At 36.8% G+C, this 12,661-nt stretch overlaps 1 protein-coding gene across 1 annotated transcript in view; it reads right to left on the bottom strand.

Moving 5' to 3' along the window:
- The window catches only part of PTPRQ (protein tyrosine phosphatase receptor type Q), a 139,801-nt gene that overhangs the window by 85,863 nt on the left and 41,277 nt on the right, over positions 1 to 12,661 (bottom strand). The window contains exons 24-31 of the mRNA XM_086471434.1: positions 12,043 to 12,171; positions 11,144 to 11,290; positions 9,214 to 9,386; positions 6,617 to 6,827; positions 4,728 to 4,880; positions 4,437 to 4,616; positions 3,550 to 3,657; positions 762 to 1,043 (exon numbers count right to left, since the gene is read on the bottom strand). Of these exons, the coding sequence (XP_086327560.1) occupies positions 762 to 1,043; positions 3,550 to 3,657; positions 4,437 to 4,616; positions 4,728 to 4,880; positions 6,617 to 6,827; positions 9,214 to 9,386; positions 11,144 to 11,290; positions 12,043 to 12,171 (1,383 nt within the window). The remainder of the gene's footprint in view (positions 1 to 761; positions 1,044 to 3,549; positions 3,658 to 4,436; positions 4,617 to 4,727; positions 4,881 to 6,616; positions 6,828 to 9,213; positions 9,387 to 11,143; positions 11,291 to 12,042; positions 12,172 to 12,661) is intronic.

Raw genomic sequence — 12,661 nt, forward strand, 5'->3', positions numbered from 1 at the left:
TTTTATTCCTGAGTCTACAGCTTAACCCAAAAATCTATTCCTCCATGTAAACCACTACCCTCAGTTTTTTCTCCAATACCTGTCCTGTTTAGCTCTACCGAAAATTTAATGACTCTGCCAATATTTTATATTTCTTTCCCTACCTTGTCCTACCTTACAGATACTTACTCATTTCAAGACTCTTCCTATGCCTTATTACAACTCCTTAATGTTCATCTTCCCAATCCTCACTTTTAAATTTAATTTCCTTTCTTGGAAAAACTTCATCTACTCTAATCCTCTGCTATTTTGTCTTATCTGTACTTTCTCCAAAATATTTCTTGTAACATAAACAACTTTGCCTACTGCAAAATAGCACTCAGCTGTGAATTCTGATTGTTTTTTAACCATTAGGATTGAATTCTTATAAAACTCCAGTTCGTAACTTGAATTCCAAATTGCACTCACTTTTTGAAAGCCCTGCTTTCCTACAAAAAATTATTTTCCTGCAAGCCACAAGGAACCTTCAAGGACAAACAGTGAAATACATCAAGTCCATCAGGCATAAAACTTCCCACTGTTTTCTTTACTTCTTAATCTTCCTTATTATTTCCTTACTTTTGCTTCGTATATAAAAGAGAAATCAGGGTTCAGACTTACTGCTTTGCAAAGTAAACATATACTTTTAAAATTATTTAAACTGATCTCCTGGGCATCAAAGGCCACCATAAAGCAGTTGAATGTGGAAAATTCACACTTTTTAAAAGAACCTATATACTCACCAGTTTCAGAAGTTCTCACCAGAAGTGGGAAAGATGACTGATTCCCATGGCCAAGTCTGGTGAACGCCCTTACAGAGATGTTGTAGAGAGTATATGGCTTCATTTCACTTAGTGATATACTTGTAGATGAGGCATTTTTAATAAATAAATCATTGGAATCACTGTACAGGACTTCATAGTGAGTTATGAGACCATTAGGCTGCTCAGGTGGTAACCATCTCAGATTTATTTCTGTTGCAGTTACATCTATTAACTCTACATTTTGGGGTGGGGAGTCTGGTTCTGCAATACAGAAATCAAAGAGAAAAAAAAAAAGCCTCTGAGACTTTCAATTAATTGAATATAGGACTGATCTCATAAGTCTATTGGATACTAACATTTAGATTAGCTAACTGTACCAAAAGGGCTACACTCGCTCTCCTTCTGAAAGCCTTACCACTCCTTATCTCAGTTAATTTCGGTATGCCTTCTTTTCCACTCATAGAACCAGGCATCTTTTTGCATCTCAGACACCTTACCTTTTCTGGAATTTCTTTTCTCATCCACTTATAAATTTATCCAAAATGGCATTTATTAAGAAAAAAAATCTCTTCTGTCTACTGCTGCTAGGCAGACTAATCCTTCAAATCCTCTCACTGTCTTTCTCAAATTCAGGTTCTTTAAATTTAGCTGAATGACACCTTACTGTTTTCTTCTTAAATAACCACTCATCTTAGTCCACTCAATCAACCATTGAACCAAGAAAGGAACTGAATGCAATGTAACTAAATTCCCTTTAGGTTACCAATACAGCTGCTAATTGACGACCATGAAGACTCCAGTGTAAATCTCGCATGCACTGGTGTGAAGGTCATGTACAAAACAAGTCCAGCTCTCGGACAGTGTGTTGGCTAAATCTACTGGCAACATGTGAGTTCATGTGACTCCAGTGAACTAATAATGCATGGAAGTGTTGAAAGAGAGAGTGGGACGCACTTATGAATAAAATCAGCTCTGAATGTCAACCTTGATTCCTCTGAAGGCTTCATCACTTCACCCCTGAAATAATCTGTCTATGAAATTTTTTTTAAAAGCACTAAGAACCCAGGATTATGCCATTCAGTTTGTGTACAAATACCTTTATCCAGGTACTTCAGAATTTATCATTAATGTTTTTTGTCCTAAAGGTCTCTCTTTCATTCCTGATTTCTGAGTCTATGAATGTAAAGTGTTAACTGTAACAGATCACTACTCTCTGGATGACAAGACTGCCCACACGGATATTTCTCATGTGAAGAAGCTTAATTTTCAATTGAAATGCATTTTGCAATTTATCTGGCACAGTAAAACACTTAAATGCAGCAACCTAATATCTTCCATCCTAACATAAGTTATCTAAGACAGATGTGGTGAATCTTTTATTTGGAGGTATCTGTCTCTTCAAGAGTCACACAAGTTGTCACTCCTAGAGTGGCTAAACTCAGGATATATGAATTTCAACCTGAATAATCTCAGGAAAACTAAAGAACAAGAAGAAGATGAGTAATTACTCATAGCCTTATAAAAAGGCAGGAATTATTGATGGTTTTCTCAATAGTTTCCTCAAGGCTTGCACTCATCTCTTACCAATGGATGAACTGTTGGCCTGAAAGTCCACTCTGAACAAATTTCCATAACGCTCAAAGGCAAGGATTGTAAACTTTCAGAGAAAAAGATATTTAGATAGGTAATTTTCTGTCCTTGTGATATGCCTTTCCTCTGCAAAAAACTAATAGCATAGAAGCATGCAACCTTCAAGAAAATTGATGAGCACTTTAAGTTTCACTGTTTGATTTGAAATTTTGGTTGGTTACTCAAATCATCTGAACTTCATAAATCCCCATGATTTTGAACTCTGTAATCCTTTGCTCTCTTTTTTTCTCACTTAATTATTTTTCCTGTATTGTAGGTATTTGGCAATGACAGCGATAAATGACAAGTGGACAATTATCTTCCTTATTACTTTGGTAAAAACTGGATATAACTTTGCTGCAACCAGTGAAAATATAAACTTGATACAAATGGAAAAGACTAAGGTTTAATACTCATGAGTGTGCTCTGTAAATCAAATTCCTGTGTTCTTTGTTTGCAGAGGCCAATGGCAACTCCAGCTACTGCCCTTGTGCCTTCAGGGGTGGAGACTGCCCTGCAAGCAAGCAAGAAGATCCAGAAATCTTCATAAAGTAGTATTATACTCTACATTAAAACTATTGATCAGTCTTAAAATGAACAAAGCCCCAAACCTGTACAAAAACAACTGCATATATCATCATTCAGTGTAAAAAAACCTCACTTAGCAGCATCTTTGCTTATAGACAGCAATATAGTCTCTGAATTTTTGAAAGCTGCCATTTCTGGGTGCTTCAAAACCAACCTAATTTCCACATGATAACATTTAAAAAAAAAACCAAAAAAAACCCAAAACCATAAGCTGGAATCCCAAAGACAATTGATTATGGTTTAGATGGGGTCCAGGGACACATTTTTTTCAGTGAAGGAACCTCAGCTCTGCAGCTTTCTTCCCACTTGCCTATGACAGTTGAAATTAGTTGATTGCTTGTCATGCTGCAGCTTTCATTGTTATTTCTAGCACTTAGGTAAAAATGGGCTGAATGAAGTCAGTGACTGATAGAAGACTAATAATTTCAATAAACATTGATTTTATTTGTACACTTTCTTCCCCTTCTTATGTATGTGACCAGTTTTCTTGAAGAAGCACAAACTTCAATACAGAAATCAAATCATCATTGCAAATCATCATTGTATTTACCATCTTCAGGGGTTCTCACGAAAACATCATTCTCTTCAGACAAAGCACTTTCTCCAATTGTGGTAGAGGCTGCCACTCTCATTTTATAATTTGTGTACTTTTTTAAACCTAAAAAGATTAAGTAAAAAAATCTTGTCTGTTGACTTCTTAAACATAATTTTTCCTCATAGCTACTCATAAAACTATAAAAACGGTTACTGTTTTAAGAGTTTTTGAACTAGGTCATTTGTCACCTAAAAGACAGAATATGTATAATCCGACTTATCTGGGGAGAGCCAAATAAGCACTCACTCAAATCAACAGATTTTGAAATGTCAACGAGCTTCAACTCTGTAAATAGCTTTAAGAATTTGTTTGTCAAATCAAAGGACGTGCATGTGGACATCCAAACATGTGTTTTTCTTCTATATGCAGTACTCTGATTAGCATAAATAAACGCCTGAAACCCCATGAGGAATCATCAAAATGACCACCTTAAAAGAAGAAAACTATTATTAATGTCAGACAAAAACTGTGAAAAAAATTCAAGTCTGAAAAAGAATTGACAATTTAGGAATATTTTCCTATGTGGAAAGAAGAGGCTGAGGAAAAAGTTCCAAGAAGAAATCCATTTCACAAATTACTAAGTACATTTCACAAATTATTGCTCATCTTATCTTGTCCTGTCCTCCCATCTCACATTCCCTACACACCCCTCCACAGTAGACAAGCTTGTCAGTAGTGTCCCAGCCTCACTTTTACATCCAGTTGTGATGTGTGTGTGTGTGGGCGGGAGAGATTTGGTCCACCTACCTTGCAAACGGCTATATGGCGTAAAGTTGGAAAAAATAATTTTGTCTAATGTATTTGCAACTTTTTTTTTTTTTTTAAATCAAACGACACTGTACCTGTCATAAGTATGCTATTGTTTGAAGTTGTTGTGTGGAATGCTTTTTTTGTATCCAGTTCCATCGCATAAACAGTATAATGAATGATCTTCCCGTTGGGATTTGCTGGAGGATCCCAATACAGGACAACAGAGGAGGAGCTGATATTCTTGTAAGATATATTTTGTACTGAGCTTGGAACTTAAAAGAAAACAGAAAAATATAACAGTAAGTAAATAAATTATTTAAAAAAAAAATGTTCCGTGAAAGAAGTCATGTATGTTAACTTTGATAATATCAGTTACATCTTACCTTGTTCTCGTGTCCTGACCATAAGAACCGATGGTGGTCCTTCTCCAACAGCAGTGAAAGCAGATACACCGATTGTGTAGTCTGTGAAAGGTGCAAGGCCCTTTATAACATATGACAGCTCTTCAGCCAAAATATTAATGGTATACTGATTATCTGTGATTAAATGGAGAGGAATAGTTACTTACTTGTAAACTAATTCTTTTTCTTTTGCATTCTAAACTCACTTTGACATGGCAACCTGGAACTATTCTATTGCAAAAGAATTAACCTTCCTGGCAATTACAAAAATATAAAGAAAAATTTACACTCCACCTCTTAACTCAAACAGGCAGAGGCTATTAAAGGTCCATTTTCATGTGTAAAGTAGATAGATTGGCCTAGGTGAAAGAAGAACGGGCAAGAATCAAAACCATGAGGTTTATATTGACAGCTAGCTCAAAAAAACATTGAGAGAAATCCTCTAGGAATTAGGAAAAGGCCTATTTGTATATGGCCGAGTCTCTCCAGTGACTTCAGAACCATGGCTCTTAGGCTGATGGAGCTTTCAGTTTCATTGTTTCTGGTTTGTTTGTTTGTTTGTTTGTTTTTTTCTTCAGTTGAGAAAGATTCCTTCTTCCTTGCCTTCCCAATGGTGCAACAGTGCTATAAGAACTATACTTGAAAAGGCTCCCCCCACAGATCCCTTCACTTTGGTATTTTTAGCAGAAGAGTTGTGCTCAGCAGAATGAAGAAGTCATACATGCCCACAAAGAGGTTTTGGTGCATCTGCAATAAAGTTCAAAGTCAGCCACCATCCAACTGTGCTAGTCAAAATGTTCTGTTATAAAGCAGCCATTATGCCACTACAACATGAAAAAGTGTGGGTGCTTCACTTATCTAAGTATCAGGCTCAGGGTTTTGTGAGACCAGCATTAAAATGAAGGCACCTAAAAATCAGCAGACCCTGTTGAAAATATGGCTGTCAACAGCTTTAACTACTATAATAACTACTAAAAAATAATCCTCATATGCTAGATTACAACAGACGCTACCTGAAATCAATTTTTCAGCAACACAGACATCTTTTAGCAACTCAATACCTCAAGCTGAATGAGGCCATAAAAAGAAGATTCACATTTAAAGCACTGTACATTTTCTCTGTATGACAAAGAAGATTCTTTAGGATTAATGTAGTACAGAAAAAATCCACTGTAGTTTAAACTAATGGATTAAATTCTGGTTTTAGATACTGGTGTATATGGAAGAATTCGGTGACTTTAATAAAAAAAATTAAAAAATAAAAACTTGACTTTCTCCCCATTGTTCAAAAAAAATTTAGAGTGGTATTTTAAGTCCCTGCCTGTCAACTGAGGCCTGCTTAATGATTTGTAAATATCCATACTCGGTAAAGAAACACTGGTCCATTGATAATACAGAACAAGTGTACACACTAATGACATCACCATGTCACGGGGTCATCTCCACCTGTTTGTCACCCATATAGCAAAGTTGTAACTTTTTGACCTATTTACCTTCGCTGACATTTGAAAACCTATTAGTCAAAAGGCTTAGAGAAATCAAGGTCTCTGAAGAGCTTGGAGATATGTTAATCCCTGACAATCACACCTGCTTTGGCAACTGTAATAACTGATTGTCTATGCAGCTTGGCTGATGGCTTTCGGGTGCTCCTTTCACTAGGAAGAAGGTCAGCTGGGTGACAAGGGGCTAGTTCCTGCCTGTGTGGCATTCCCATCTGCTTCAGAAGGTTATTTGGTAGTAAAAAAATCCGACTCCAGCAAATGACCCATTCATAATTTGCCTGAAGCATGTGCTAAAGATCATATCTGGGACAGTGATGGGGGTCCTTCAGAACAAGGGAGCAGGTAGAAAAATATCCTAAAACATCTTACCCAAAGCAGAATGTAATTCTTCCACTCCATTTATTGCATGCAAATTATCACCAGATACACTTGTAAATATTACTGGGGAATCTGTCTGAATGCTGGAAAACATTTCAGCCGAACCTTCATATAATTCATTGGCTGTTTCCATTGAATTCCAAGTGGGAGAAGGTTTGATGTTTTCATTTATTATGTATGGTTCCAAAGAATCAATCAAATACTAAAAAGTAGAAATATAAAAATAAATCACAAACCTCGTCATCAGTAAATTATTTAATTAAATTTATATTTTATATAGAAATAGTGTTTGTATATTTGTGCATATATATATTCACTATATAAATGCTGGCATACAAACATCTTTCACTACAACTGTAATTAACTTTGCAAAATACAGTATTTCTCATGAAAAAGCTCAGCTGCCAGTAGCCTACAACATTTTATTCATTTTTACTGTTTAAACAAACATACATTTCTTTTTTTTTTAATTTCTTAAAAGATGTTTTTTACAGTAAAGTGGCAATTTTAAAGCAAGGTCTTTAATGCTATATCCTTGGAGTTATATTGAATACACACATGTTTGAGCTTGGGAGATTTATACTAAGCATGTTCTGAAACAGGGTTGCAGGCATGGAAAACGAAGAGGGCTTCAGATGCCTCTACCAGGCCCTGAAGAAACGGATTAACAAGTTGATTAGATCACTGAGAGGTAAAAAACCAGAAGCTAATGAAGTAAAGGTGACAGGGAAAATAAGAGTATGTACGTGAAAAGGGAGAGTGAAATGGAGGTAAGTGATATAGAGGTCCATAGGACAGAAGGGGCAAAAGTGAAATGTTGGAAAGGGATGGCAGTAGATGCACGGGCAGCAAGAATTACAGAGAGGAAAAACAAAAGCCGAAGAGAAAAGAGAGAGAGGCTAAAGCACAGGTACAAAATGGTGTGTAAGCACTAGATCATTATGCCCCTTCGGAATCTGGGACCGAATCCAGGACTCCAGTGTCTCTAAATTGTTCTGCTGTCAGCTGTGAACACTCCCCACTCACACATATGGCCCACTTCACTGCCAGAAAGAGATGCTTTTACAGTGATGTAACTAATACACATTAGCTCTCTCCCTACAGGCTCTGAGTGGAGAGAGGGCAAAGCAGCTTTTTTACTGCTTTAACTAGAAGGGGATTAACCACAGGCAGAGATACAGCATCAATCTCACCTAAGTGCCAACAGGTAAAAGCTATATACACCTCATCTTCACCAACATTTTACAGCAAAATAGTAACCTGTGTGGAAATACTTTTTGCTTCTGAGGCTTTTCCACATAAAAGACAACAGCTTTTTATTGTTACTGAGTACCGTTAGCATTGTGGATCTAACGGTTCAAGTCCTGTAGAAGCTCTAAGCTTGGGTCAATGGGGTTCTAAATATAGTAATGTTTATTATGATTTGGATTGTTTTTTAATTATAAAATTACATTCAATAAAACATAATAAAGCAGCAATGATGCTACACTAAGAACTCAAAAATTAGGAAATCCCATCATTAAAACATGTCTGTGCAGACAATTTTCATTTTTTCTGTGTCTGTACTATGATACAATCTTTAATTACAGAGTTATATATTTTCATTTTCCAAGGACGTCTGCCTGGTTTAATGAATGGATCCTTATCCACATTTTTTAATTCCCTTACGCCCTATTTAATGTTTGGCTCCAGAGCTCTATTTAATGTGTACCATTCAAGTCGAAAGTGAACTTCTTCATCAAGCTCTACATCAAAAACGTAGATTTTGTGTCAGACCCAAAGAAAGAAATCAGTGTCTAAAAAAAAAAGGAATTATGCAAACTTTGGGCACCTATGTTCAAAATTCAGACCAAAAAGCCCTACCTCAGAAAGCACTCAGTCCTGAGCTGAATGTTTGCTAGGGGTCTACAGTTCTGTGCTGCATGCTCAGGGCTATCCAAACTAAGAATGTTGAGCGCATCAGCACCCAAAATCCAGAAGCTAGACTGACTGACAGCATCAGTACCCTAAAAGCTTTGATCTGGTAGATGTGTGCAGATATCCTTAGTATATAATCATAGCATGGAGTTCAGCATGTAGTATGAGACATGTAAATTCAAGGATACAGGTGGGGGCAGAAAGACTAGAGGTGTTTGCCTTGCATGTACTGCACTTAACCAGCCTTGGGAGATTTCTGTTGAATTCATTTCTCTGTAGGATTCATACCCACATCTTCTAGGAGCTTGCCTGAGTGGCTATGTATCAATCTAGGCACCGAAATGTGTACTCTTAACTGTTAGGTCACCCTATGCTGCAAAGAACTTAAGGTCTAGAACGGACAAGACTGTGGGCTATGGCTTCCTGCCTTCAGTAGCTAAGGCAGTCTGGATCATTCTGCCAGAATTATTTATTGTTTTCATGTGGTGGAAACAGCATTATTGGAATCTCTTTAAAACCCAGCCAGAGAAAGAGGGTGGCGTGATGAAGGTAGCTTTTAAAAGCATTGACAACTCCTCTGCGGTGTCTAACTCCACATTTTGCATCTATCAGATAAGGTAGAGAAGCAAATTTAACCTAGCAAAGAAACCTGTATTAAAAAACCCGAATACCTTATTTTTCCCTTCAAGAATAGTGTTTTCCAGAGTCATCTCTGTTTTCTGCACATGTACTTTAACTCTGTACTGGGTAATGATTCCATTTGGTTGTCGCGGCTTCCTCCAAACAATTTTTATATATGTGGCTTCCACTTCTGCTAGATGCAAATCTGATACAGCACCTGGGACTAAATATTCAATAAGAAACTTGATTTAATTAAACATCTGTGATTATTACAAGTTTTTTCAGCACTGCCTGCAAAGTACAATAGGCATTTAATCAAATTCCACATTCTTATCTTTTGGGTCGCTCCTCTGCAGGTAGTTACTTCACATGTTTCTTAGCAAACAAGTTACAGTTCTGAAAATATACACACAGTTTTTTGACATATATGACATATGTATGAATATGGTCAGATCCTAGGATGATGTAAATCAGGATAGCTCTCCTGAAGTCAATGCTAGCCTGATTACTTAGACCTTTGGTAGCTTCTTACATGGAATCCTAAGTATATTGAAAATGAAAGCTTAACTCTAAATTCATCAAAACCATACAAGAATGAAGTAAAAAGCTAAGAAAAAACAATGAATGTGATACATCTTGTTAATTTCTTTTTTGTAACAGGTTTTAGTTCAATTTCTTCTTTAACTATGCAGTAATAATGGTACTGTACATAGGACCGACAGAGATCAGATGCATTTATATTTAATAGAGAGATATTCAGATTCGATATGAAAAATATGTTTTTCCTAATATACCTCAGAAAAATACAAACTTGAAATTACTTGCATAATGAAGATTTGTAGATTTGGCATTAAAATGAGACATTCTATGTCACTCTGAAAAAAAAAAAGCACTAAGAAACACCAAAACCCACTTTGGCTTCTGACAGAGAGTTTAGACAGAAGATAAGCATGACTACTGAGGCAGGCCATCTCTGGAAATTGTCTCTCAGAGCTGACAAAAGCAGATACTTCAGGAAAGAACAGAATAAAAAAGAATAGGTGTTCCTCCTGCTGTAACACCTTGACAGCAAGCATTGCTGCAATCACTGATTGAAAGATTTTCTAAATTTGTGCTGTGTGGCATAAACATAACACAGAAATAACCACCTTGAAACTGCCTTCCTATGACACACCGATTCTCAATTTTTTCTGGCTGCATAGAATCATAGAATCATTCAGGCTGGAAAAGACCTTTGAGATCTTCGAGTCCAACCATCAACCCTACTCTACCAAGTACACTCCTAGACCATAGGTCCAAGCAGATGCAGGCCAATAATCCTGCACAATCTCGCACACATGCAAGATAAAACTGCATTTCTATGCAGCAAAGGACTCTCACGTGGTGAGTCAACTATTGGGAGGCAAAACTCCCAAACAACAGAGTAGTAGCAGATGGCTCAGGGGCAGAAGCAACCACTTGACTGACCCAGGACAAGATCTCGATGCTGGGTCTGTCTCAGAGCTACGGTCCTCGGTAACGGTGGCTCCATGAGAGACTGGCGTGGGGCCTTGGGTTTGGCGAAAATTAGTCAAACGAAAGGTTTAGTAAGAAACATTGCGGCTGAACAAACTAGCCTTGGGGAATCCTGAGCTGTTCTTTCTTGTCCGCTTGCTGCCATCTAACGGGTAAGGAGGGGGCATGCAACTTAACTACTGGATCTAAAAATTACTTTCATTCAGGCAGAAACTACATTTCTTTCACAATCTCCGAAGGCTTCTGAGAGCAAGTAAATTTAGTGATGGTGTATGAACTGGACAAAAATGAAGACATAAATCGACATATTAATTTTTCAGCTAATTTCTTTCATTAGCTTTTTATCCCTCCCTTGTAACACTCTCACAACACACCCATTCTTTCCTTTGCAAAGTACCTAAAAGACTGAACGGAAAACTGAAACGACTTTGCACACATCTACTTCACTTCTCTATGCTTGCTTACCATCTGCAGGAGTGAAAACTGTAAGATTAGTCCTTGGCCCCACCCCAGCACTTGTCTCAGCACCGACGTACACGTCATATGTTGTAAACGGCACAAGGTTACTAAATACAAACTTATGATCTTTTGTGCTGTTATCCAGAATATGACCTGGAATGAAAAATGGAGAGATTCTAGCTCAAAAATTCCACAGCTGCTTTCCAGGATGATGAACAATGAAAAGCCAAATTTGTTTGTAAAAAAGCTAATTTGGCATCAACTTCATTGAAAATAATACTGAATGTCTGGGGAAAAACCCATGAAAACAAACAAAAAAACACATCAAGAAGATATGGGTTTTAAGAGGAAGGGATTTTTTTCATTTATAACTTAATTTCTATTCCTTTTCCTCTGTGGTCTCTTAAAAACATTAGTATACAACTCATTAACTTCTTACGTAACTACAGGCAGTTACAGAATTTCTTTATGTATACATGTCCATGTCAAACAAATTGCGAAAACATCAGACTCATACAGTTGATTGTATACTACACAGGTATGAAAATCCTGCAGAAGTCTAACAGAAAGACAAACAAGTAAATGTAAGACACAGAATAATTTGGATACATAAGCACCCTAATTCAGCTGTGAGCTTAGCCTGTCACATCTCTGAAAGAGTGAGGAAAGTTGGTGTCCTCCACTCTTAAGAATATCTAATGTGAATTTAATTGTGTACTCTCCCTCATGATGGACAGACTTTTCCCTTAAAAATAATCTAAAAACCGTTACAAAGTCTAATAGTAAAAAGGATACCTGGCACTGCTTTCAAATATTCATTCTGGATTGGCAGTGACACTAAGAACGCAAGTGCAAGGAAATAATCACGCAAAGAAAAAGAAATAAAAACATAAATTCAGACTTACCAGATGGTCCATACAGCTCAACTCTGTAACTAAACTTTCCTGTTACTATGGTTGGTGGGTCCCACATCACTGAGAAAGACTTCGCTGTAATGTTGCTCTTGGCAAAATTTTGTGGTGGATCTTCTGGAACTTAAACAATATTGGAAAAAGTCTTTGAACATACAATAATTGATATTAGGATTCCAAAGAACCTAAACCCAAAGACAACTCATTTTAAACATAAACATTAAATATTCTGAAGGAAGCCAACGTAAAAGCACATCTCATTTCAATGGCTTATTTTTATTTCATTTATTTTTTAGGGTAATGCTTGCAAAAGATATCGAGAGAGCTGGTAGTAGCAAATAATCCTTAAAAGACAAGGGTGAGAGGCAATTTACCAAGTTTAGCATAGATTTCATCACGATACAGATTACATACAGAAGATGCTCAAATATGATTGTGAGGCTCAGGAATACAGAGCTGACATTAGGTATGGTTTTCTTCCTTGAACAGGTTCTTTTTTCACATTGACAATACTTCATATTGAAGACTTCTGACGCTAATGATGTACATTACTATCCAAAAAGTTAAACCCGGAACCAATTAAGCTTGCAAAAACTTTAAAGAAGTAGCCTCT

Source organism: Leptosomus discolor, chromosome 1 (genome assembly GCF_034619465.1).
Source record: "Leptosomus discolor isolate bLepDis1 chromosome 1, bLepDis1.hap2, whole genome shotgun sequence".
Lineage (NCBI taxonomy): Eukaryota > Metazoa > Chordata > Aves > Leptosomiformes > Leptosomidae > Leptosomus > Leptosomus discolor.